Source organism: Sceloporus undulatus, chromosome 3 (assembly GCF_019175285.1).
Source record: "Sceloporus undulatus isolate JIND9_A2432 ecotype Alabama chromosome 3, SceUnd_v1.1, whole genome shotgun sequence".
NCBI lineage: Eukaryota > Metazoa > Chordata > Lepidosauria > Squamata > Phrynosomatidae > Sceloporus > Sceloporus undulatus.
The window spans coordinates 273,217,402-273,244,684 of NC_056524.1; the positions used below are offsets into that span (position 1 = coordinate 273,217,402).

General features: G+C 42.0%; 1 protein-coding gene across 1 annotated transcript; it reads right to left on the bottom strand.

Annotated features, from left to right (window-relative positions):
* Positions 1-209: 209 nt before the first annotated feature.
* LOC121926001 (cytochrome P450 2J6-like) lies at positions 210-27,283 on the bottom strand. The gene is made up of 9 exons (XM_042458557.1): positions 27,113-27,283; positions 22,439-22,604; positions 13,298-13,447; positions 12,864-13,024; positions 10,266-10,442; positions 9,608-9,749; positions 7,385-7,572; positions 2,480-2,621; positions 210-397 (listed from the first exon to the last, which is right to left on the bottom strand). The coding sequence occupies exons 1-9, from the start codon at positions 27,281-27,283 to the stop codon at positions 210-212; spliced, it is 1,485 nt and encodes a 494-aa protein (XP_042314491.1).

Sequence of the window (27,283 nt, forward strand, 5' to 3'; positions counted from 1 at the left end):
GGTGATAATGTAGGGGAGACTTCAGTTTAATTCTAGCTGACAACATTTTACGGAACAAGCAGTCATATATTTGTCCGAAGCTTTGGCAAAGCTGGAAGAATTCGAGGTCAGAGTGAACCTAACCATTGAACAAGTCGAGGCAGCATGTCAGAGAGAGAGAGAAAAGAGAAATGCTCAGTAATTAATGAGGCACTGCAAATTATTCCAGTCTATTTCACATTGCGGGGAATAGCACAAATTTTATAAGGATGGGGATGTAAGGAGAACCCTAAGACTGGCTCTTTCCTGAGTTCCTTCACTCCTTCTGGAAGCTGAAATTTGAACGTCCTCAACAGGTGGGTGAAGAAAAGGAAAAGCTCCATCTTGGCCAACTGCTCCCCCAGACAAACCCGAGCGCCTGCGGAGGAAATACACAAAAGGCAAAAGTGAGTAAGAACCTATTCTTTGGTCCTGGAGCACATGGTCTTTTCCAATTGATCGTGAAATCCATGACAATATACCATGCTTTTACAGATGAAAACCAAGAGATGTGTGGCCAAGCAACATCAGAGTATGGTCAAGATGGCAAAGTTATTAATAAAGAGGAGCAATCAAGCGGAAGATGCATCCACACTGCAAAAATAATCAGGTTGGCACCACATTAATTGCTGTGGCTCAATGCTAAGGAATTCTGAAAACTGTAGGTTTTTAAAGCTATTTAGATGCCTTTCTCTGTCGGAGAGCTCTGGTGAGACAACAAACTACAACCCCCAGAATTCCATAGCATTGCATCATGGGCCTCATTCTCACTTACAGATAAATCGGTGTGTGAATCGATGGACTGATTCAGTATTGGATCGTGGTTCCCACTACACTTGCCCTGATCGCATTTTCTCTCATTTTCTGGCACCAAATTAACCCACTTGTGGTTCCCATTCACCAATGAATCGATTCAAAATGGGGACATTTGAACTGATTCCGATCCGCTTGTGGTTCACACTTGGCACTGAATCGATTTATCAAAAAAGAAGTGGAAAAAATCAGCATAAAAAGATGCCCATTAAATGGATCTGGAGCATGGCCTTCCTTTCAGAATCGCTGAAATGATTCCAATTAAGTGGGAACCAGGGTCATTTGAACTGGTTCAAACTGATTTACAATCCGATTTAAAAGGAATAAGACCAGGATGTGGCACCATGAGTTACACTAACCCTAATGATGCCACTGTCTCTACCAAATCAGGGCACTTGGGGGGTATTTTATCCATCCATCCATACCTTTATTTATATCTTGCCTTTCTTCCAGACTGGACAAAAGGCAGAAAATTGCAATTAAAATTACACACAGGTTTTTTTTTCTTTAAAAAACATACAAAATGAGATAAAATTAAATTGACAGACATCATACTTTAAAAACAAAACAGAATGTGTCCACTCCCAGAAAAGCACAACAGATTAGAAAAATTGAAAGTTGCTTTCTGCCCCATTGTTGTTGTTGTTGTTGTTGTTGTTGTTGTTGTTGTTATCCCAGAACTGGGACTCATTTCCTTTCAGGGTCAGCACAAGTCTTTAGTGGATGATGGGTTTTGCCACTGATCTCCTGACCTCCAGCAACATTCTCATTCCCTCAGTCTGAAAATATTAGTCTCATTTGCTTCCTGCTGTTTCCCCAATAAAATGATAGAAAATAGAAAGATTGCCTGTTTGTATATCTCTGATATAATATTATCTATTCAGGAAAGGCCAAAGACTGTCATGTAAAGATTCCTGGACTCTTTGAAAACGTTGTTAGGGCAAAAAGAAACAAGACAAAGTAAAATCCCATTTTAAAAAAATTACAGCTGTTGTTTGACTTAATTAAGCCTTTGGCACTAAATGCCCTGAAGGCACCATCAGATCCCATCTGATCTTGGAAGCTAAGCAGGGCCAGCCCTGGCCAGGACTTGGATGGGAGACTGCCAATGAAGACCAGGTACTGGATGCTAAAGTTTAGAGGAAGGAACTGGCAAAACGACCTCTGAGTCTTCCTTGCCTAAGAAAACCCAATGGAAATCATGGAGTCACCATCAGTTGACAGGTGACTTGAAGGCACATGCGCAAACACTCTAATGGCACCATTTTAACCCTTCCCCTCCTGTACATTTTCTGGAATTAAATCTCTCTCTTATTGCCTTAATGGATAAAAAACAGGTCATAAGGGGCAGAAGAACTGGGACTGGAAATAAAGCAAACAGTGAATGTATGAAACTTCATTTTTCCTCATCAACTAGGCTCAAATCTGACACAAAGTTTTACAACCCTATAGCAAATCTAACCCTAGATCTCATATCATTTATTCTACTGTGGTTTACAGATTGTAAACCACTTAGAGAGTGTTTAATTCACTCTGCAATGGTATAGAAATATAAATGCTATTGCTATGGCTACTTTGGCCCTCCAGCTCAAGCCCATTGGAGGCCCAAACAAACCCGCAAGTAAGTAGGATTTCATTTTGTACCTACCTGCTCCAAATGGCAAAAATTCCTCTCTAGCTACAAAATTTCCCTCCTTGTCTAAAAAGTGATGTGGGTTGAATTCTTCAGGGGTCTCCCATCGCGTGGGATCGAGGAGGACAGAACGCAGATCTGTAACGACAAAGGTCCCCTGAAAGAGGGGGGGATCATTAATGCAGGACGAAACCAGATGAACATGGCAATAGCATTTCGCGTTGAGCTTATCAGTGCACTTAAGCACTCCCAAAGCGGTTTACAATCTGTCAGCCAATTGCCCCCAACAAGCTGGGTCCTCATTTTACCAATCTATGAAAGGATGCAAGTAGTGATTTGACAAACCAATGTTTTTTCTTCTCGTTCATTGAGAACTTGGTGAGAATTGTTTCAGAAAATATTCGTTTCACAAGTCCCGCTTCCAAAAGGCGATTTTGTCTCTCCCTTTCAGCAGCTAGAGAGGTATTTTTCACAGATTTCCCAAATGGCAATAATAGACAAGTCTAACATTTACGCTAATTGCTTTGCATTTCAAACTCAGGCCCGTTACAGACTGTCCAAAAGGGGCGGTCTTGGGCCGCTGCCGGTTGCAGCGCGGAGGAGCCGCAGCAGCCAAACCGCGTGACTCCTCCGCGCTGCAAAAAAGGAGTGCAGAAATCGCACTCCTTCCGGCAACCCGGAAGAGCCGCCGCAAGTGCCAAAGCGCGCACTCGCGACGGCTCTTCCGGGTTTAGACGTCCGGACGCTGCACGTCCGTTACGTCAAGATGGCCGCGCCCATCTGTATAGGGCGCCGCCATCTTGCCGTACGGAATACGCACGAGGGGCAAGGCGCACCTGGAAGCGCCGCCCCTCACGCGTATTCCTGGTGCAACGACAGCGCCACTTAGGCCCGTCTGTAAGGCGCCTCAGTTACCATCTCAAAAGGAAGTTTAGCAGATGTTTAAAGACATTCCTTTGCTTGAAAAAACCTCGGAGACGAAGCTGAGAGCTTATGTGGATGATGTGGATCTATCCCTAACAAATCCAATTGAAGACATTCCAAAAATTAATAGGGAATTGAGACAATTTGGGAATGTCTCTGGGTTAGTCATAAAGAAAGATAAAACCGCAATGTTGGTAATGAATTTAAACAAAGCCGAAAAGGATGAAATACAAAAATGTTCTGGCTATAAAGTTGTGGATAAAATTAAATATTTGGGAATCTGGCTCTCCACAAAGAATTCTGAACTGTTTAAGAATAATCATAGCAAGATGTGGCAGACTATCAAGAAGGACCTCAACCGTTGGGGAAAAATTGGTCTCCCATGAATGGAGAAGATTGTGACCATTAAGAGGAGTGTCCTTCCCAAGATAATGTTTTTATTCCAAACCATACCAATTTTGGTAAATAAAACACCATTTATACAGTGGAAGAGAGAGATCAACAAATGTATATGGGGAGGAAAGAAACCAAGGGCCCGCTTTAAAATCATGCAAGATGATGTGAGACGTGGAGGTTTGGGTTTCCCAAATTTAAGGACATATTTCTATGCTTGTTGTTTTGAATGGTTGGTCGAATGGTTTAATTTGGAGAATAAACATGACCTAAATTTAGAATTGGCCGGGACACTATTTGGGGTACATGCTTACCTACTTTATGACAAGCTTAAAGCCAATAATGTTTTTTTACACCATTTTGTCAGGAAAGCCCTTATTAGAGTTTGGCTTAAGTTTAAACCGTTAATATATTCGAAACTTCCAATGTGGGTTTCGATAAATGAGGCTTTTCATAGAAACGATGAAATATGCCCCGGCCGATGGATTACATATAGAGGTATTGTAGTGGTAGATAAGAAGACTAATCTACTGTCTATTAAAACGCAGGGAATTTAGAAAGAGATAGTCTATGTCTGAATTGGTTTTTATACCAGCAACTTAAAGAGAGGTATATTTTGGACCTTAAAACTACTAGCATAGAGCCCACAACTTCAGAGTTTGGTAAAATAATTTTTGGGGAAAATGTTAGAAAAATTTCCAAATTTTATAATTTTCTGTTGAAATTAGAAACGCATGAAGAATTGTTGAAACCACCAATGGGAAAATGGGCACAAGAATTAGGTGAACCTTTGTCTTTAGCTCAATGGGAAAGAACCTGATGCAGCAGATTAATGGCTGTCAGAGAAAATTATTGCAAAAGGCAGAATAGGTGGCATCTCACCCCTTGAAACTTTCCAACATTTATAAAAATCAGGATCCAAATTGCTGGAAATGCGGGAAAGATCTGGGCTCTTTTATACACATGAGGTGGCATTGTGCATTTGCTAAGAAGTACTGGATACAGACCCATAATAAAATGCAGCTGATCATGAATTGTAAATTTAAGTTTGAACCAAAACTGTTCTTATTGAATATGATTTTGGATGATAAATTAGAAAATATGCACGGGAAATTGTTATATTATATGATTTCAGCCGCCAGAATGATTTACGCCTCTCATTGGAAAGGGGCTTCTCTCAACCCACATGAAACTTTTGGACTTTATGGAGTTGGACAGACTTACCTGCCATGTTAAGAGTCTCGACGGGAGAAGACACAAACTGTGGGGTACCCTTTAGTGTCAGTTCCCAAATCTGAACATATGACCCCCAACTTTTCTTGGTAACTCTGTTGCGTTTCACAATTTGTTCTTTCAATTTAAAACATGTAGTAGTTGGGGGTAAAAATTAAGCACGAAACATATACATAAGGAAAAAAAAATGTGACAAATGGTTGATTTATTTTTGCTTTTCTGCTATTCTTTATTTAAAGATAGGAAGAGAACTCAATTACGCAAGGATAGGATATATGTTTTATGGAACGTATTAATGACTATATCTTGGCTTAATACTGTCTCAGTACCTCCTTAGGAAGTTGTTATTCTTAGTGTCTAGTATTGCTATTGTCAGTGTTTGTTAATGTTATTGTTACCATGTTAATGATGTGTTTGTTATGATTTGTGTAATGTTTTAGGGGTTGTGGCTGTATTATGTATATTATGTTTGATGTAGTGTGATATGTGTGTGTGTTTTAATAATTTAATAATTCAATAAAAATCATATTTAAAAAAAGAAAAACCCTGAAGGCACACACACAAAAGGAAAAAAAACCAATCTCAACAAATAAACTTTGATTGAAGCCCCAGCAAGAAATGGTGGAGTTGGGGGGACCCTCAAGGACCATCCAGTCCAACCCCCTTCTGCTATGAAGTAATACATACGATCCTAGAGGACATGTAGTCTGACCCCTGTTCAACATCAGGATGGCACTGGAAGATGGGACAAACTGAGGGTTTTCTTGGCGTAAAGAGAAGTTTTGCCATGAGCTGCCCCTGAAGCTGAGACAGTGTGACCCTCACAGATGAGGAGGGGAGGGGTGGGGTGCCAAATGGCAATGCTCTTCTGCCAAGCAGGAATTCTCAAGAAAGGGCGGGGAGGGATGCAATGCCATGGATAAAACCTAGCATTCGAAGGATTCCCAGGGGTCATCCAACCCCACCTTCTACCATGAAGGAATACCTAGGAGTTGCAGTTGAAGCTGAGAGACTGTGACTTGCCTGAGGTCACCCAGTGAACAGGATCCAGAGCAATGGATGCAAGCTACAGGAAAAGAGATTCCACCTCAACATTAGGAAGAACGTCCTGATAGTAAAGGCTGTTCAGCAGAGGTACACACTTCCTTAGAGAGCGGAGGAGCCTCCTTCTTTGGAGGTCTTTAGGCGGAGGCTGGATGGCCATTGCCAGGGTGACACTCTGGCTGGAACGCCACTGGTTTGGAGGTTGGAAAGGTGAGGGATTTCAACACTGTGAGTGGCTCTCCTGCCTCATTGTTTCCAGGAGGAACAAACCAAGCTACTTGCCGTGACAGTCCAGCAGACCCTGTTCTCAGAGCAGTGATGTCCAAGGAGAGAGAAGGGAAGAGTGTTGGCATCATGCCTGATGCTTACTTTACAAATGCTTGTTTATGCTCAAAGGTGCTATAAGTGTTTTCAGAATGAAGTTGTCCATCTTGACCACTCCGAGCTCTTGGTTGGAGCCTCAGTGGGTAGGATTTCAACACCTTGGCCAACATTTTGTGTGTAGTTTTTTGTGGGTTTTTCGGACTATGTGGTCATGTTCTAGAAGAGTTTCTTCCTGACGTTTCGCCAGTCACCAAGAATGCTTGCCTGGAAAGGACTTGAGTATATATATTCTCTGAAGATACCAGCCACAGATGCTGGCGAAACATCAGGAAGAAACTCCTCTAGAACATGGCCGCATAGCCCGAAATACCCACAAAAAACCCGGCCATGAAAGCCTTTGACTTCACATTTGTGTGTATTTCTTACTTCCTAACCAGATTCAGGGCTCATCCCAGCTCCATGTCTTACCTGGGGAAACACAATGCAGCTAATATTTTAGTCTCTTCCATCAGCTTGGCCTTTCCACCCCCAACAGTTTCCATATTTTCTTGCCAGTTGTTAGTGCACAAAGTTTCAGGAGTCTTCAGGAGTCTGAAATCAGCTTAAAACTCCACCAATCTTGGTGTGTTTCTCCTTCAAGTGCTTCCCTTTATCCACAGCCTTCTAAGCAAACAATTCCCTCAATTACTTTTCAGTTCTCAAGGGAGTTTTAAGTAATTACATCCAGATCGGGAGGAGAGAGTCCTCGAGCCACTGCTCGACATATTCTGCATGTGTACCTAGAACTGTTCACCATCTTTGAAGCAGTCATGACTGTTGGTTGGCTATCTAAAGACTTAGCACATGCTTCTGATGAAGTAGACCCGATTTATAAAAGCTTTTGCTATACATTTCTTTCTTTTGGTTTCTCTCAAAAGTGTTACAAGATCCCTTTGCATGATAATTGGCCTTTTGGTTATAGAAGAAACAATGTCTCTGAGTGAAGCCATAAGTGTTGCCTACCTTTGGAATATGAAAACCGCAAATCTTCACATCGTTCACACATTCTCTGGGAATTGCCAAAAATAAGACATATCTGGCACGTAGGATCTCATGAATCACAGCATTTGTGAAGGGCAGATTCTTCTGATCCTGATAGGAGACTGATTCAGAAGAACCCAAAACCTCTTCCATCTCTCTGCAGACTTTCTCTGTGGGAAATAGGGGGGGGGGGGGTAATTTTGGACATAGCTTTGGTATCAAGTACGTTAGTCTGTAGTTCAGACAGAATCAATCCATATGGGATCAAATCTACATATGTAACAGTTATTTAGAGCTGGAAGAGACCTCAAGGGCCATCCAGCCCAATGCCCTTCTGCCATTCAGAAAGAAAGAATCAAAGCACACTGGGCAGATGGCCACCCAGACTTTGTTTGAAAACCTCCAAAGAAGGAGACTCCTCCGAGGCAGAATATTCCCCTGTCTCTTACAATCAGCAAGTTCCTCAAAATGTTTAAGTGGAATCTCTTTTCCTGTAGTTTGAATCCATTGCTCCAGATCCTGTTCTCTGGAGCAGCAGAAAACAAATTTGCTCCCTCCTCAATATGATGCCCCTTCAAATACTTAAACAGGGCTATCATGTCCACTCTTAACCAACTTTTCACCAGACTAAACATACCCAGCTCCCCAAGTCTCTCCTCCTAGAGCTTATTGGTTCCAGACCTTTCACCATTTCAGTCGCCCTTCTCAGGGCAACATCTTTATCAATGACTTGGGTGACAGAATTGGGAGCAAATTTGCAAATGACACCCAATTAGGAGGAATAGCTAATATTCAAAATGACCTGAATAGACTTGAAAGCTGGGCCAAAGCTAACAAAATGAAATTCAACACGGAGAAATGTAAGGTACTGCACTTAGGGCAGAAAAATGTAATGCAGAGATATAGGATTATGGGGGACACCAAAAAATAGGAACCAAATCTGGGATTTTCCTGGTCATTTTAATGAGTCTGGCCACCCCCCTCAGCCTCATCTTCAAAGGAAGCCTGATGAGCACAGAATATAGTGGAACTATTGCTTCCCTCGACTTGGAAATTCTGCTTCTACTGTTACAGGCAAAATAGCATTTGCCTTCTTTGCTGCAGCATGAGTTCACATTGAGGGCTTGTGTTCGATTTGTGATCAACAATAATCCTAAAGTCCTTTAAGTATTCCCCTGTCCTGCATCTGTGCTTTGTTTTCTGTGGCTTAAATACTGAATTTGAAATTTGTCTCTATTGAATTTCATTTTATTAATCCTGAGAGTCAGTGTCTCCTTCATACTATGGTTTATTGGACATGAGGCATACATGGGCAAAATAAAGCCGTGGTTTAAGTACTCTAGCCTGGAGCCACATCAAGGCAGAAGACTGGAGATTGCCAGAGAAGAGCAACGTTTTGTACCTTACCTACTATAAAATACCAGAAAAAAATTATAATCTACAACTGAAACAAAAATTCCACAACAATGTTGCTCCCTATTAGCAACTATAAGCCTGATAGAAGAGAATAGATCAGATTAGAAATATTACTTAATAGTTCATTTAGATTATTAAAATCATTGAAGATAAGAAGGGAAGAGAAGTAGGAGAAGAAGTTAAGGTTACAGTAGGAAATATAGAGTAGAATGGAACGCTTGAACAGATTCAAGAGATAGTACTGTATAGAAATGCTTTGATAAAAGAAATTATAATAATGGAGTCTATTTAGCAAAGAGGTTGGATAGAAAACAATAGGGAGGACATAGACTAGTGAAAATGAAAGAACAAAACAGAAGTGAGGAAGTCAGGATGAATGTTGTCTTTTTGTTTGTTCCTAGAAAGAAAGTGAAAGTCGAAGGAGGAATTAGAGGGAAGATGTAAGAAAGGAGGTATGAAATGAAGCTGAGTGGAAAAGTAGGTAGTAGTGGGTAAGAGTAGGTCAGATGAGAGATAAGGATAGGTGGGAGAGAAGTAAGGAAGATAGTAGAAGGAAGTGGAAAGGGATAATGGAGCAAAGAAGGAAGAAAAGGAGAGGAGAATAGGAAGAGGAGAAGAAGAGAAAGAAGGATGGAAGAAAGAAGAATGGAAATGAAGGAAGTCTGAAGTAGAGAATGTAAAGTGATGAATGTGTATGTAATGTATATGTCATACATTATATGTTTGTATGCTAATAAAAATTAAATTAAAAAACAAGTGTGTTGCTCTCTTTGCCCCGCTTTCTCTCACCTTGGACCTCTGGATAGGCCACCATGAAGAGGAGGGCCCACTGCAGGCTGGTGGCCGTGGTCTCTGTCCCCGCAATGAACAACTCCGTGAGGAAGTAAGACATGTTATCATCATTATAGGTGGAGCTGGGGTCATCTTTGCTCTGTGGATGGGAATAACACAGTTATTAGAATGATTTAACTTGAATTACAGGCCACCTGTCAAAACTGGGTGAAATTTTGTGAGGCGGGATATAAATAACATAAATAAATAAATCATGAATTCTGGCCATCATTTTTTCGCCACGTTGGTTCTGGGAATGTATGCTATACGGGGTCATAATTCATATCTAGTGCTAATATGGGAGCAAGTGGGAGGGAGATAAGGAATCCTTATTCAAGGCCCAGAAAACCCTTCTAGCGGCACCACAGATGCCATTCTTCCGTCTTCATTCAACATAATGATTCCTTGAAAGAGCACTGTTTGCCTTGCTTGATGATGCTATTGCTATTGTCTGATTGTTTTTAGCTAATCTATAATGGAATTTTAATGTAAACACTTTGCGCTTTTAATTAGTCTGTAACCCCGCTTTGATCCATTGGGAGAGGCGGGGAAACATAAATAACATCATCATCATATTATTATTATTATTATTATATATAAAGTGACTGCTACTTACTTTCTCCAGCTGAAGTAGATAAAAATCAATAATATCTTGTGGTTCGTGTTTGTTCTGATGTTCTCTGTGCCTTTCTATCTCCCCTACTGCAAATGAAATTTCTCTTTTCAGCAAATGGAAGACTTTTTGGTGAGGGCCTGGAAGACGGTGCATCATCCATGGGAATATTTCATAGACCTACACAGAAGACAAGAAGAAAATCCGGTTGGTACAACAGCAATGGTTCCCTAATCCTTGTGCTGAGGGACAGAAGAGTCTTTGCCTTTTACTTGTCAATTTATATCTAGTTATACTTCTTTAGTTTACTATTTTAGCCACCTGTGCTACCAAGGTTGTAAACGGCAGTATTGGCGAGGAAGTAGAATCACAGAATCATAGAGCTGGAAGGGACCACAGATCAGCAACAACATATTCATTGAATTATATCTTAAGGTTTGGATTTTCAGACATTTCTTTCCCCAAAGTGGATCTTAGAGCCTTACTGCATTACAAACAAACATGGCAGGCAAGTGGAGAGAAGTATATTTCTCTTTCTGTCTCCGCATGACATCAAAGCACTTTCATTCTCATCTGGTTGTAAAAATGTGGGAGAGGGTTGTAAAAACATCCCTTTTGCCAAACTTGGCAAAGGGGACACTTTTGTCTCCTCCACTTTTGTAACTGAAAGAGAAGGAAAGTGCTTTGAGGTAAGGCAGAGACAGAAACTGAAACACGTTTCTCTCCACTTGCCTCCTATATTTGTTTGTAATGTGATAAGGCTCTCGGGTTGCATCTGCACTGCAGAAACACCACTTTAACTGCCATGGCTCAATGCTGGGGAATTCAGGAATTTGGACTTTGTTGCAGCACCAAAGCTCTCTGACAGAGAAAGCTAAATATCTCATAAAACTACAATCCCAAAATTACATAGCATTGAGCCGTGGCAGTTAAAGTGGTACCAACTGCATTATTTCTGCAGTGCAGGAGCAGTCCAAGTATGAGACGTGGGAGTGTGGGAATAGGATGCAAACACGTTGGCCAAAGTGTTGTCAGACTTAACACATAAAGAAACTCCACTACTTTTTGACCTCAAATGAGAAAGCTTCTCAAAGATAAGATGATTGGTGAAAAGAAAATTTGAAGGAAGATGCAAAATGGGTGAGATCTCTCTAGGATGCTTGGGAGCCACTGAAAACTGGATTAACAGAAGCTCAGCAACAGTGCATACAGGTCTATTCAACATATACATGAAACCACTGGGAGAGGTCATCCGGAGTTTTGGGGTGAGATGCCATCAATTTTCAGATGACACGCAACTCTACTATTCTTTTCCACCTCAATCCAAGGAGGCTGTCCTGGGCCTAAACCTGTGCCTGTCATCAGTAATGGATTGAATGAGGGCAAACAAATTGAAACTTAATCCAGGCAAGCAAGAGGCACTCCTAGTCATTCAGGAGACAGATCAGGGAATAGGGATCCAGCCTGTGTTAGATGGGGTCACACTCTTCCTGAAGATGCAGGTTCACATTTTGGAGGTACTCCTGGAGTGAGCTTTTAACTTGGAGGCCCAGGTCTCAGCAGTGACCAGGAGTGCTTTTGCACATTTAAAACTTGTGGGTGAGCTACAACTGTTCCTTGAGACGTCAGATCTGGCATCAGCAGTACATGCCTTAGTTACATCCCATTTGGACTACTGTAATGCACTCTGCTTGGAGCTGCCTTTGAAGAGTGTTCGGAAACTTTATCTGGTCCAAAGAGCTGCAGCAAGGTTACAGAGATCACACAGTGCCCCTCTTGAAACAGTTCCACTGGCTGCCAGTTTGTTTCCTGGCACAATTCAAAGCGCTGGTTATGACCTATAAAGCCCTATACGTATGGCTCAGGTCCAGGCTATTTGGCAGACTCTCTGAGCGGGCCCAGGCTCTGAGATCTTCAGGAGAGGCTCTTCTCTCCGTTCCACCCCCATCACAAGCACGGTTGGTGGGGGCACGAGAGAAGAGGGTCTTTTCTATGGCTGCCCCTGGCAGGGACGTAGCCAAGGGGGGGGTCTGTGGGGTCCATACCCCCCCTTCTGTTAGATACAATGAATGGTGCGTGCTGCTGCACCGCTGTGCCCAAGTCCCATTATAATGGTGGCACTTAGTCTGGACCCCCCCCCTTCCCAAAACCTTGGTTATGTCCTTGCCCCTGGACTGTGGAACTCCCTTCTAATGGGGACCAGAATGGCCCCCTTTTCTTGTCCTTCTGCCAGCAGGCTAAGACTGGGTGTTGTATTCTTTTAAATGTATTTTAAACACTAGCATCTTTTAAAATGATTTGTGTCTTCCTGCATGGCAGGGGGTTGGACCGGATGTCCCTTTGGGTCTCTTCCAACTCTATGGTTCAGTGATTCGAAGTAATGTAAGATCAGCTCTGATATGCCCAAATGCCAAGCTGTGTCCATTGGGCAAAAATTCACCCTGCACAGCTGCTCACCCTTATTTAAATCCGAGCCTTACTGCTCTAGGTCCAACATACTGATCATTGTAATTGGGATGGGTTGTTTTTTCCATACTGATAGGGGACACAGAAGCTTTGGGAGACCTGTGTGACTCAGTAGGGAAGAAAAGGGCAACTTACAAGAGCAACGATGCTAGTGGCATATTTTCCCATCATCTCCATGGCTTCTAGCTTTCCCTTGAACTCTTCATCCTCTGCAGAATACCGGTATCCAAAAGCCACGGCGCATATCACATTGGAGACTGCATTCGTGATTGCTAATAAAGGATTATAAGGCTGCCCTGCAAGTGAAGTTATTTATATTTATGTTAATAGGACTGCCTGGTTAATGCTACGAGTGAGACTTCATGACGGAGCCAGGGAGATGGCTGGGGCTGAGAATCATTTATTTTTATAATGACAATAATTTTAAAACAAGCAAAACAATTACTAGACATTCCATTCCAGGATCACTGAGATTGTACATCCTATTAAATTACATATTATTCCAGAAATTGTGCATTAAGATTTGAATTGACTGGGACATGAACTATCTTTATTACCTTATCTCATACCTTTTGTGCATGCAAAGGCCTCCACAAGATGCTTGGCCTCCACTTCTATCTGGTTCTCCATGATTTTCCTCCCTACTCCCATCTTCCGCATAGTAACTACGCCAAATCGTCTGTGTTGCTTCCAGATCTCGCCACTTGCAAATAGAACACCTCCAGCTAGCAGGAATCAAGAAGAGATTATTACACACCAGATTCATGTTAAATCTCCATTAGACAGCATAGAAGAGGCTGCTCTTAGTTTATTCTTGGTATACTCTGTGCCTGTGAAGTGAAGCACTGATGCAAAATTTCTCCATTGAGCTCTCAGATACTGTTCAGAGTGAGGCATGTTGTACCAAAACCCCAACAGGCACTGTGCCTTCAGGATTGGCTGAGCAACTGCGTGACATAGGCCTATGACAAAATCTCACAATGACTATGAAGACACAGCATGCACAAGACTTTAGCACACTTTTTAGGATGCAGAACTCATGCAAAGACTTGTGAGATCCAAAATCTCATCTGAAGTCTGATGAGACCCCAAATCTCATGTCCATTCTTGCAAGACCATAGAACTCATGTGAAGACTTGCAAGACCCCATATCTATCTATCATCTATCAAGGACAGTACTAGAGGCAGTAAAGAGAGTCACCTCCTTATCCTACCCAGCCAGCAACTGCACCAGACTTGGAAAAGGCTGTTGAAGAAAGGGCAGGGAAATACACCTAGTGATATAAATGGCATTCATAATTCTTCTCATCCCTGAAGAAGAGTGGGAAATATAACTACTGTTCTTTCCCCATGAGAAATGCAAGATAATTCAAAGGTCTTGTCCTTCTCTCAGGGCAGAGCTCACCCATTCCAGTCCTATGCTGATTAACTGCACCGAAGCAATAAAGCAATAAAAACATCCATAAAAATGAATTTCAAATGGAAGTGCCCACACAGATACTTAATTTGCAAATGAACTATCTGAAAAGTATCATAACTGGGTTATCAGGTGGCAAATTTGTTGCCTCTTAAAGAGAAATTTAAAAGGGGTGAGAAAACAAAAATCTGCATGTTTAGCAATCTGCAGCTAATGATTGTCACATCCATAGGCACAGCACTGCATTCGTTTGTCCATCCATCCATCTATCTATCTGTCTGTCTGTTTGTCTAATCCAGGGGTAGGCAACCTGCAGCCCGCAGGCCGGATGCGGCCCAGCAAGGCCTTGGGACCAGCCCCAGCCCGGTCCTGCCACCAATTGCCACCAGGGCCTTTGGGGGGCAATTGTCTATAGAAGCCTCAGAAACATGCATTTATATTAACATTTTTTTAAAAATCAGCAATTTTTTCACGTGTCCTCCATTTTTTTTTTTTTAAAAAGTGTCTTCCATTTGAAAATTTTGTCCTACATTTGTCCTGGTTTATTTATATATTTAATTTTTTTTTTAAAAAAAATATTTAATTATTTGTTTTTTGGCTTTGGCCCCCCAGTTGTCTGAGGGACAGCAACCCGGCCCCCGGCTCAAAAAGGTTGCCTACCCCTGGTCTAATCTGTCTAGTCTGTCTATCTATCTATCCATCCATCCATTTGCCTGCTAACTTTCTGACCTGTCATTTTTGGCCAGAACTTCAGCACATGCCACCTTCCCTCCCTTTGCACCATTATGCCTCAATTTTCATCTCAGCAGGACATTTCAGTGGATAACAAAATAGGAGATTATGAATTCCCCGCAACAAAGTATGGGGCGAAACAAACGGTCCTGAAGGGGCCGTGTAATACCACCCCTGAGAGAGCCAGATTGGGGCCATGGCAACCACACTCCGCAGCCCCAATCCGGCCAGCAGGCTGAAAAAGCCTGCTCCTATTTGAGGCTGAAAAAAGCCATCCTTTCCACCACGGTGGCGGCTTTTCTGCGTTTCTGCTGTGTGGCATGTGTAAATGCTGCACCACCAAAATGCCGTGAAGCCAGAGCATGTGCAGTCAGCCATGTGGCTTCCTGGAGGTGTGGGGGCACCATCAGAGTGTACGATGTTTAATGTCCAGATGCCACCCCCAAGCTGGTGCAAAAGGGCAGTCTGCTTTGCCCCTAAGAGAGGTTTACAGTCTTTTTTTTCTTGGTGCCTCCAAAAGGAGGGAGAGAATCTTGGGGTTATGCAGTAAAGTTTTGTTCAACAAACATTACAGTGTATAAATCTCTTGCTTGGAACCACACTTCTAGTCTTGCTCACTGTGCATAGACCATTTGGAATGGATTAGAGGTGCATTGTTGGCCTGTCCCATGTCATTGCTGAACTATTCCCTATATTAAATTATGCCTAGATTGTGCTATGCCGCCCTTGTGTTGAGTACCATTGTTTCACAACCCAATGAACCAGCAAATGTGTTGTTGATGTAAGCTGCCTTCCAGTTGACTTTGACTCATGGGAACCCCATGAATGAGACACCTCCAAGCCCTTCTGTCCTCAGCTACTCTGCTCAGGTCCTGCTGGCTGAGGTCCATGGTTTCCCTGACTGAGTCTATCCATCTAGTGTGTAGTCTCCTCTCTTTGTCCCTGCAAACATGAGTCTCTGCTTCAAACAAACATCCAGAATGCAACAGCCCTTTTGTGGATTTAATAATGCCTTTTCTTTCCCTAACTCCTGTTTGAGGGGAATGAACCCTTGGTCAAGTGTATGGATTAAAAGCTACAATGCTATGCAGAGTTGCTGATCTGACCTTGCTATGTATGAACAACAGTGGGCATGACTACAGTCACAGGAAAACCTGGATTACATCTGGGTTATCATGATCTGGAGTGGCCATGTGCTTGTCTTTGAGATAACTGTCCACAGAGGTCTCCCTGTCCAACTCATCCCAGTCCGATGAATCACAATACGCATGGCTACGTGGCTATGGTTACTCTGGATTATTTCCCTTCCCACCATGCACATAAATGTACACACTTCTGCCCACCTGCCAAAATCCCTCCTCCTGCTCCACAACAGTGTCTATGCGGATCCAGGTCCATATATGCATGCAAATATCTCGATTTTCCACACAAAACTAGGATAATTCCCCACTTTTAAACTCTGGATTGAAGCTCTTGAAGCAATGAAAAGGCTCAGACATGGCCCCAATAATCCTGTATGTTGTGTGGACAGCTTACTATGAAAACTGGGTGAGAGGGTTTGATTTGGCCCATGGAGATGAACCCACGGACTCAAAGGGAGAAACAAAAAAGAGCACAGCCGGTGAAGCAAAGAACAGGTAAGAGCAGGCCTTTCCTGTTGAGATACATCAAAAGAGAAAAGTAGACATCTGTACCATCTGTACCATAGCAAAGTTCAAGATAAGATGCAAGATCAGATTGTTCCTGCCAATCTAGTTCCAAGTATACACTCCAAATCAGTAAGCAAGGAAAACACCTTTTCATTTCACAGGTAACACCTCTGATTCTCATCTTAAAGTGCTTCCCAGGTGGAAGATGAAGGGACAGAACAAGTGTAAAAGGACCCAGGAAAAACAAGGAAACAATGCAGCAAAGCCAATTAGACAATTAAACGTCCCTTTAAGAGGACCATCTTGGTAGAGGAAAGGAAGACAGCTTGAGTCTCCTTTATCCAGAATTCCAAAGTTGAAAACACTCCAAAAACCAAAACCTTTTCACGGATGGCTGAGATAGTGACACCTTTGTTTTCTGGGGGCTCAAAATACACAAACTGTGTCTCGTAAATAAAACAGTTAAAAATATTGTATAAAATTAACTTCAGGCTATGTGCAGAAGGTGTATAGGAAACATGAATGAAGTTTGTGCTTAGATTTAGGTCCCATCTCTATTATGTACCTATAGGCAAATGCAGTCCTTCCTCCACTGTCATAGTCTTCAGACCTGCGTCCCTCACTTATGTGCGAGAGATGAATGGAGGGCGAATTAATGGGGCGCACGTCCGCGGTGTGTGCTCCCATGCCTATATTCAAGCCAATGGGGAATGAGTATAGGCAAAACTCTGTTTTCGCAAGGGAGTCTGGAACGGATTCCCGTGAAAAAGGAGGGATGACTGTACAAGTATTCCAAAAGAAAAAAGAAAAAGTTATGGAACCAAGCATTTTGGATGAGGGAGATTAAATCTACACCATCAATCTGCTTTTAAAAAAAATCTTGTCATTTAAAAAATGTAAAATAAAAAATTGCGTGTCCAATAAAGAACAACTACTTAATCGTGACTCTTTGCATTTTTAGTGAGGAGTGATCATTCAGAGGTCAGACACATAAAACAGCAACATCAGATTAAACTGCAAATGGGAAGTATTTGTATCCACTTGGAGAATAGCACTGAACTGAGGATGTGGCAACCGCAGCAGGACAAATGTCGTCCCCATTTTCAAAATAGGAATTAAAAGCAGGACCCATCCGATTGCCGCCAGGTTAGTCTGACATCAATACCAGGAAAGATTTGAGAGCAGATCGTTAAACAGAGAGTTCTCTGTAAGCATTTAGAAAGGAATAGCATGATTACTAATCATCAGCATGGATTTCTCAAGAACAATCATGCCAGAATAATCTTATCTCTTTATTTGATAAGAATCACAAGCTTGGTAGATGAAGAGAATGCTGCTGATGAATCATATCTTGATTTCAGTAAGATTTCATTTGACAAGTTCCTCCAGGATATCCTTGCAAAAAACCAAAAAACTAGTAACATATGGGCTAGACCAGGGGTAAGCAACCTGCGGCCCGCGGGCCGGATGCGGCCCGGCGAGGCCTTGGGACCGGCCCCAGCCTGGTCCTGCCACCGATTGCCGCCGGGGCCTTTGGGGGGGCAATTGTCTATAGAAGCCTCAGAAACATGCATTTATATTAACATTTAAAAAAAAAAATCAGCAAATTTTTTCATGTGTCCTCCATTTTTTTTAAAAGAGTGTCTTCCATTTGAAAATTTTGTCCTACATTTGTCCTGGTTTATTTATATATTTATTTTTTTAAAAAATTATTTAATTATTTATTTTTTGACTTTGGCCCCCCAGTTGTCTGAGGGACAGCAACCCGGCCCCCAGCTCAAAAAGATTGCCTACTCCTGGGCTAGACAATGCAACTTTTAGGTGGAGTTATACTTGGTTGACCATCTGAACCCAAAGGTGCTCAGCAATGGCTCCATTTCATCCTAGAGAGAAGTGACCAGTGAGGTGTCCAGTGGGGCTCTGTCCTGGGCCCAGGGCTATTCAACATCTTTATCAATGACTTGGATGACAGAATTGGGGGAATACTCATCAAATTTGCAGATGACACCAATTTAGGAGGAATAGCTAATACCCCAGAGGACAGGATCAAAATTCAAAATGACCCGAATAGACTAGAAAGCTGGGCCAAAGTTAACAAAATGAAATTCAACACGGAGAAATGTAAGGTATTGCACTTAGGGCAGAAAAAAAAATGAAATGCATAGCTATAGGATAGGGGATAATTAATTTTTTCTTTAAAACATCACATTTAACCAAATTTTCACTTCAACCACATACTATATGTGTATATGATACTGTGTATGATACTGCAATTTAAAGGTATAATTTTAATTTTGCTAGTTGTTTATGTCACAGCTATTACCATTACATTCAGTAATATACAGGGATCATGATTAATGAGTAATGTTAGTACAAAAGCATTACTAAGGATGGTGCACAATGGGAGGAGATCAATGGCGTGGGGTGATACCATGTGTTACCTTCCTGGGTGATGCCAAACCTAGCCCTGTTTTATGTACAGAAAATGCTGTGTATTCAGCATTTCTTGTTGTTAACTGCCTCAAGTCGGCCTGACTCATAACAGCCCTGCAGAGGAGACATCTCCAAGACCCCCTTGTCCTCCACTGCTCTGCTCAGGCCTGGCAAATTCAGACTCATGACCTCCATGGTTGAGTCCAGCCTTCTGGCATGAAGTCTTCGGCCTGTTACAGACTGCCAAAATAAAGCTGCTTCGGGTCTCTTTGGAGGTATGCTGTTTAAATGATGCATGCATCCTAAGAATCCGGAAGCTGCACCAAAGCTGCGCTCCAGTGCTGAGGAATGGAGTGTGGCTTTGGCGCAACCTCTGGACTCTTAGGACCCATGCATCATTTAAACAGCATACCTCCAAAGAGACCCGAAGCAGCTTTACTTTGGCAGTCTGTAACAGGCCTTGCTCTCTTTCTACTACCCTCTTCCTTTCCTTTCATTCCTAGCATTCCTAAAAAAGACAATACTTTTTTCTAATGAGTTAGGCCTTCTCATAATGTGGCCAAACCATGACAACCTCAGTTTTGTTATCTTGGCTTCCAGAGAAGGTTCAGGATTGATCTGTTCTAGGAGCCAATTGTTTGTGGGTATCCTCAGCACTCTTCTCCAGCCCCCCTTCTCAAAGGAGTGGGTTTTCTTCTTATCTGCTTGCTTCACTGCCCAGTTCTCCCATCTGTACATGGTAATGGGGAATACAATGGCTTGGACAGTTCTGATTTTAGTGTCCAGCTGTATATCTTTACAATCTAGATCTGGTCTAGTTCTTTCAGAGCTGCCCTTTCCATTCCTAGACTTCTTCTGATTTTTTTTTTTTTACTGCAGTCTCTGCTATGGTCAATATTTATTCCAAGCCATGGGAAACGTTTGACTACTTTGATCTTCTCGTTCCCCAGGCCGAATTTATGTAGATCTTCCATGGACATGATTTTTGTTTTCTTAATGATCAACAGTAAGCCTCCCTTTGCACTTCCTTCTTTAACTTTCCCTTGTAATTGTTCCAAGCCTGTGATGTTTTCCACTAGTAGTATGGTGTCATCTTCATATCGTAGATTGTTGATGTTCCTTCCTCTTATCTTTACTCTTCCTCCTTCTGAGTCTAAACCTACACTTTGGAAAATGTTTTCTCCATATACCTTGAAGGAATACAGAGTTAAAATACAGCCTTGCCTGACCCTTTTGCCAATTGGGAACTATCCAGTTTCTCCATATTCTGTTCTAACAGTCTCCTCTTGTCCAAAGTACTGATTCATCATTACGATAAGAAAATGTGTTGTGGCATTCCCATTTCAGAGAATCATAGAATCCTAGAGTTGGAAGAGACCCCAAAAGAGCCATCCAGTCCAACCCCCTTCTTCTGCCATGCAGGAACTCTCAATCCAAGCATCCCCATTGACAGATGGCCATCCAGCCTCTGTTTGAAGACCTCTAAGGAAGGAGTCTATTCCTCTGTCGAACAGCCCTTAATCTCAGGAAGTTCCTCCTAATGTTGAGCTGGAATCTCTTTTCCTATCCATTGCTCCGGGTCCTAGCAGAAAACAAGTTTGCTCCATCCTCAGTATGACCCCCGTCAAATATTTAAATTTCTTTAAGAGCATCCTATAGCTTTTCATGATCTGTGCATAGACCCTTTTTATACACAAAAACCGGGGACTTTTTCTACAAAACAACAGTATGTTTCTCCACAGAATAACTTCTGCGCAGGACATCAGATACTGGGAGAAAAGTACACAATTCTGTTGCCGTTCTACTATTTTTCCTGATGGGTTCCTGGCTGTCAGGGAACCTGTTTTGTGATTTGGAAATTAAGAATTGAGAATTCCATCCGTATTCATACACAAAACCAGATGCTATGGAGCCGCTTCGTAATTTGTTATAAAAAACACCAGAACAGCTTTGAAATTTTCAAGATTGTTTCCCCATTCTATTTATGGTTAACCTGTTGCATCACATCCAGCAGCAGCAACAACACTGACAAAGTTATCCTCCATCCTTTTGTAGGAGCTAGTCTTGGGAGGTTTTCCAAAGAACAATAATGGACAGTTGAAGTTCATGATATATGGAGTTGACAGTCAGGAGGTATCTATTAGAAGGTTGTATCCTACTGAAATGCCAAATGAAAGTATTAGTTTCTCTGCAAAATTAACACATTGTCTACTCTCATAAATTATATGATGCACACATTTCTGTCTTTATTTCAGGCTCACACTCAGAAATATGGGATTTGGGGATCGTTCAGTCTATATAAAAGGAAAAGCAAAAGCTTCCCTTAAATAATAATAATAATAATAATAATAATAATAATAATAATTTATTTATGTTTCCCTGCCTCTCCCAATGGAACTAAGCGGGGTTACACACTACATGAAATTATACAAACATACAATACAATTCATACTCACATAAACCATTAAAACCATTAATTCATTAACAACATCAACAATTAGACAATTAATAAATTCAACAGACATAAGGCGGCAGAAAATTCTTGGTCATGTCATACCAGGGGGGTATGATCAATGGAGAAGTTCTGTTTTAACTGCCTTTCTGAATGACTCCAAGGAGCTTATCAAGCGAATCTCCTCTGGGAGGCTGTCCACAATCTCGGAGCCACTGTTGTAAAGGCCCTTTGCAAGTTGACACATATTTAGTAGATGTTGGCGGGTTACACACCACCAAAAAGTACATGTTTGGCACGTACTAGGGTTAGGAAGGAGCGTCTTTTCTGGATGCCCCTAACCCTAGTACGTGCCGAGCACGTACAAAATGGTGGCACCCATTCTACATGGGTGCTGCCATTTTGACATAGCGGGCGCTTAGCGTCCACACGTCTCAGCACCATTATGATGCCGCAAGTGCGCCAATGGTGCTTTGTGGCATCATAATGGCACCACAAAAAGAAGCTGCATTTTGCAGCTTCTTTTTGTTGCGCGAGGGAGCCGCATGGTTTGGCCGCAACAAATAAGGGCGGCGGGAGACCGCCCTTTTCGGGCGGGTCTGTAAAGCGCCGTTGTTTCCATCAAATTCTTTCCTGATGTTCTGAGAGTGCAGGGCGGATTATATAGGGAGATGCTGTCCTGCATGTAACCTGGGCCCAAGCCATATAGGGCTTTAAAGGTAATAACCAACACCTTGTATTGGTTATGGGGACATCCCTTATAATAAAGGACATTTTCCAGTCCTCTAAGGGATAAGCTTTCCAAACCTCAAAGAAGGGACATACCTTATAATAAGGGACACTTAGCAATCCTAGTAGGACCCCAAGTAAAATATGATCTACCCTTCTTACAGTTTCTTTCTTACAGTTTCTCCCCTGAGAAAAGGCTAAACAATTGAGGCATGCAAAGAGTTCTTCCAACTTGATTTTCTTCCAGAAAAAAAGACCAGTTAAATCCTTTACTCTCCTCTACAGCTTAGCAACTTACCAACAGTTCTTTTCAATTCTGTTGCAATATAAGCAGATACTGGCCGGCCATTGAAGTCGTCCGGATGGTCAATGATCCCTTCTTTCACTGCTTGATATCCAGACAATATTACTACCGGTTGCGGCCCTAACCAGAAAGTGTAGATATTTCCATATTGCTTAGCAAGCTGCCATTGGGGTGAGAAAACAGAAGATCCATGTTACACTCAAGCAAGCAAACTGTTTAGTATTTTTTAAAACCAAAAAACCCAACAACCACACAAAACTAACAAGTCATCCTGCAGAATATACAAGGTCTGAAAGATTATTACAGTATTATTCGCTGACGCCAGTAAAGAGGTAGGTACCCATTCATACTGCAGAATTATAGCCTTATGACTATAATAACTATAATTATAACTCTAACTGCTATGATTTCATCCTGTTGTATTCTGGGACTGGTCATTTGGTGAGGCACTGGAGTGTTCTGGATGAGAATTCTAAATGCCCCTCTCTAAACTACAAATCCCAGGATCCCATAAACAGTTTGGGATCCTGTCTGCACTGGAGCAGGGTAACCTGGATTATCCTGCCTCTGGAAGCTCCCCAACCCTCGTCCGTTGCAAATTCCTCCATGGTGAAGCAGAGTGGCTGACCACAGACGTGTCCTGTTGAGCTGACCGGTGTGACCATCACCATGGGTCACTTTGTTCAGAGTCAGTACAAGATGCCCATTGGCATTCACATGGCTGAGTGCTTCATTCAGACCTCAGAAGAAGTGACTGGCAGCAGTGGTGGTTTCACCAGGTGGCTCAGGAAGACACACATGTGGTCAGCCATCTTCAAAGAAGGCTTTTTAAAAATCCATGGGAGCTGGCTAAAATTCAATTCTGGTGCTAAACAGACTGGCCATCATCTAGTCTGCTCACATCAAAACCAGGATTGGGTCCATGCGTCATCTGGCCTCCCCACCAATGGAACAGGGGAAGTCATTGTATTTGGCCCATGCAGACAGGGCCAAAGTGAAGCCATAATGCCATAATTTTGTAGTGCGAATGGGCCCCAGACAGATCTATCAATAAAAGCTTTTATATTGATTTCATTAGGGTGAATAACTTGAAGATGTATTCCTAAACGTTGGAGGACAGTAGAGGAAAACTGTGAGCTATAATATGGAAAGTCTACAGTTGGACAGGAAAATGGACGCATCACATGAGCAAAGGACAACTATAGCACTCAGCCCAGTTTTCAAATAGCCACCCAGAACAATGTCTGCATCTTTGGTTGCTCTGTTTCTTATATTTGTTCATTGAATAACATGGTGCCAAGTTTTCCAAATGTAATCACTTTTGTCTGTCTTTTGTATTGCACTTGTCAAATGTGTTAACTTTTCTGTCACTGTTATCTCCCATATTTAAAAAAAAATTGACTTAATACTATTGATATTTTACTATTTTCTTGTGGGTTAACACTCCATCTATTTTCATCCCTCGCTTTCTGTGTTTTCCTTCTCTTCCTCTGCTCTTACAGATTAGATTCTTACAGCCATTAAACAAATGGACAGCCATCCAAGAAATGCCATCCAAGAAATGGGAGATTATCGGGTGGGAAAAGGACTTCCTTGTCCCGTTCTTGTCCCATCTTTCCTGTGCAATCGTGAGAAGGACTTTCACACAACATCACACTTATCCGGATATTGTCCCATCCAGGAAGCAAGAGAGACAGTGATCGCACAAAAGACGTCACACTGGTCCCGTCATTGTCTTGTCATTGAAGTGGAATTATCCTGGCATTTTGTATTAACAGGAATTCGCATTAATACAATTCCACTTCAATGGCAGGATCAGCACTACGTGTATGAAAAGCTTTTGTGAGATTGCAGTAACGGGTGGGATAAGGACAGGAGAGCAATCCAGACCCTGTCCCATCCTCGTGTGATAATCTCTGTGGTTGGACACACATGTAATAATATGCATTTCTGTGTATTTCCATGTATACACCACTAAAAACCATGACGCCTTTTTCTGTGGAGTTTAAGGAGCTTTTTTCGGAGGGGGCACCCAAAAAAAAGGCATGAACTGCGGCAAATCGTGTGTGGGCAGATCACAGTCTGTTCAACCGGAATGAGGAATATTTGTAGACAAGTCCAAGATTATTTCTCATTATGGGAGGGAGGGTGGCAGTGTGTGTTATCACACAAAAAGCAGAGCATTGCCGGAACAACTCTACGGTGGAAGTGGATCCCAGGATTGCTATCTGACTTCACTGTAGGCAGAAATGGTGCAGAGTAAATTGTCAGGGAATTACAAAAGCAGTAGTTCATTCCAACACTTTAAGAGAAGCATAAAGCAGTCTTGGTCAGGAAAGAGGCAGAAAAGTCCCAGCAGACAAGGAATAGGAGCGAGATGATAATAATAATAATAATAATAATAATAATAATAATAATAATAATAATAATTTGTTTTATTTATATACTGCTATTCCAAGGATCATAGCGGTGAACAGCAAGTAAGCTAATTAGCAAGTAAGCTAATCTATAGAACAGGAGGAAGGGATGAGGAGTCCTTTGGAAGCAGCAGTTTTCAGGCTGTCCTCTAGCTCTAAGAGAGCCAGGCAGGAGAAACTCTGGAAGAGAGGAGGCAGGAAAACTATTCTCTGGCCCAAAACAGATGGGTAGACAGGGGTGGTTTCTGGCCACTCTGTGGGAATGGCATTTAGATGCGCACAACTCTGAAGTGCCCCTAAGATGCCCAGGGCCACCCTGGGGCCACCTAAGGTTGCCCCAAACCAGCCCCAAGAGTCCATTTGGGATGACAGTAGGAGATACCCTTGGGGCCACAGCATGTGTTAGCTGTGGCCCCGGGGCAAGTGGGCTGGGAACAGCTTCTGGCCACTTCTGGATGCCCATCTGCTTTGCTCCTCAGTCTTTTATTTCCTTTCTTTCTTTGCCTCCTTTTTGGGGGCAGAGCTTTCTGCCTGACTCAGGACACTGCTGCTGTAACTTGCAAGCCCAAAGATGCAGATCTGCAGACTTCTGTGACTCCAGTCAGCGTCACCAATCCTTCTCTTACACAATGGTTTTTTGTTTAAATCATCTTTACCTGATAAAGAAAGCAGTGAGTCTGAAAACTAGAGTAATGTTTAATGTTCACTGGATCTTGTGGTATTGGATGCTACAGTAACAATGTGATCACAATAGAAAAAGGGAGGAGTATACCTAATTATACCCAATGAAAACTGACCAATAAAAGTACGGTAATAGAGTTAATATATCCAAATAAAAATCTATAAGTGACACCTTTACTGGCCAACCGAAATGCACAACATACTCGTTGCAAGCTTTTGAAGTGAATATTTATTAATTATATATCATTATATGGATTTATAAAATTATCACTTGGTTTTAAACGATACAATATAATCTACAACCAAAAATATACATCACTAGAGTATAAATCACACTTTCAGTGAGAGCGAGAGGAAACTAGGTTGAAGTGAACCTATAAGGTGAACCTATAATGAGGTTTTCTTGACAAGAGAAAAGCAACATGAATTGAGTCTTCAGTCAACAGCTCTTGATTATTTTTTGACTAATCAAAACCATTGTTTAGTATGAAACACGCTGCAGCTGCCTAGATGAGATTTGACTTCATTAATGCCCTCTTTGTCGTCTGCTGTGTAGCCTTCAATTATTAGGTAGATTTGAGAAAGAAATAAAAATAACAGTTACAGCCCTTTTTATTTTTCCCACTGCAGATCAATAAGAATCCTGTATTCCAGATTCTGAAATCTTAACAACAACAACAACAGTAATATTTATTTCTTACCCACCTCTCCCCATGGATCGAGGTGGGGAAACAACAACAATTAACAAACAACACCAGTTTAAACACATCAATTAAAATACACATCACTTGAAAATCCTGATTTGGATTTGGAGTAGATTGAGTGTGGATCAGATTAAGATCAGGCCAGATCCAAATAACTGAACTGGACTCCAAACAAAATTGGAGAGACCCAGGCATCACCGCGAATATTTCACAAATTTATTTTCCATATCAATTTTGGCCAAAAGCCATTAGCAAAACGTTTTTAGAAAGGACATCCCTTGGGCCCTTGTTATCTGCAAGGGTTTGGTTCCAGGACCTCCCATGGATAACAAAATCTGTGGATGCTCAAATGCCATTGAAGGCAATGGAAATAAAATGGTGCCCCTTATATAAAATGACAATATCAAGGAATGAGGTTTTTGGTTTGATTTTGGTTTTCTTGATATATATATATATATATATATATATATATATATATATATATATATGGAATATTTTCAAACCATGGATGGTTGAATCCATAGATTAAAAAATCTGTGGATATGGCAGATTGGCTGTAATCAGTTGCTATAATTGCCATACAGAGCCAATGCGGTGTCACAGTTTGAACATTGGACTACGGCCCATTCAGATGCCCACCCTGCCATGGAAACCCACTGAGTAGCCTTGGGCAAGCCACTGTCTCTCAGCCTCAGAGGATGGCAGTGGCAAAGGAACATTGCCAGGAAAACCCCAGAACAGGAACGCCTTCGGGTCACCATGAGTCAGAAATGACTTGAAAGCACACAATATAGCTGCCACAGAAAATAGTTTACAAGTCCCTTCATTCTTACTCACCCACTGATTAATTTTAACAAAAGATGTACCTTAGTCAGAATATCGTGAGAAAATCCCGCTGCCATCCACCAAATCCCTCCAATGATGGGGAGCTGAAAAGGCCCAGGAGGGTAGTTTCTGCTGGACCAAAGCTGTTTCAGGTACTGCAGGATCAGAAGCCCCAAGAGCAAAGGGAGCACCAATTCCCAGAACTCTACCAT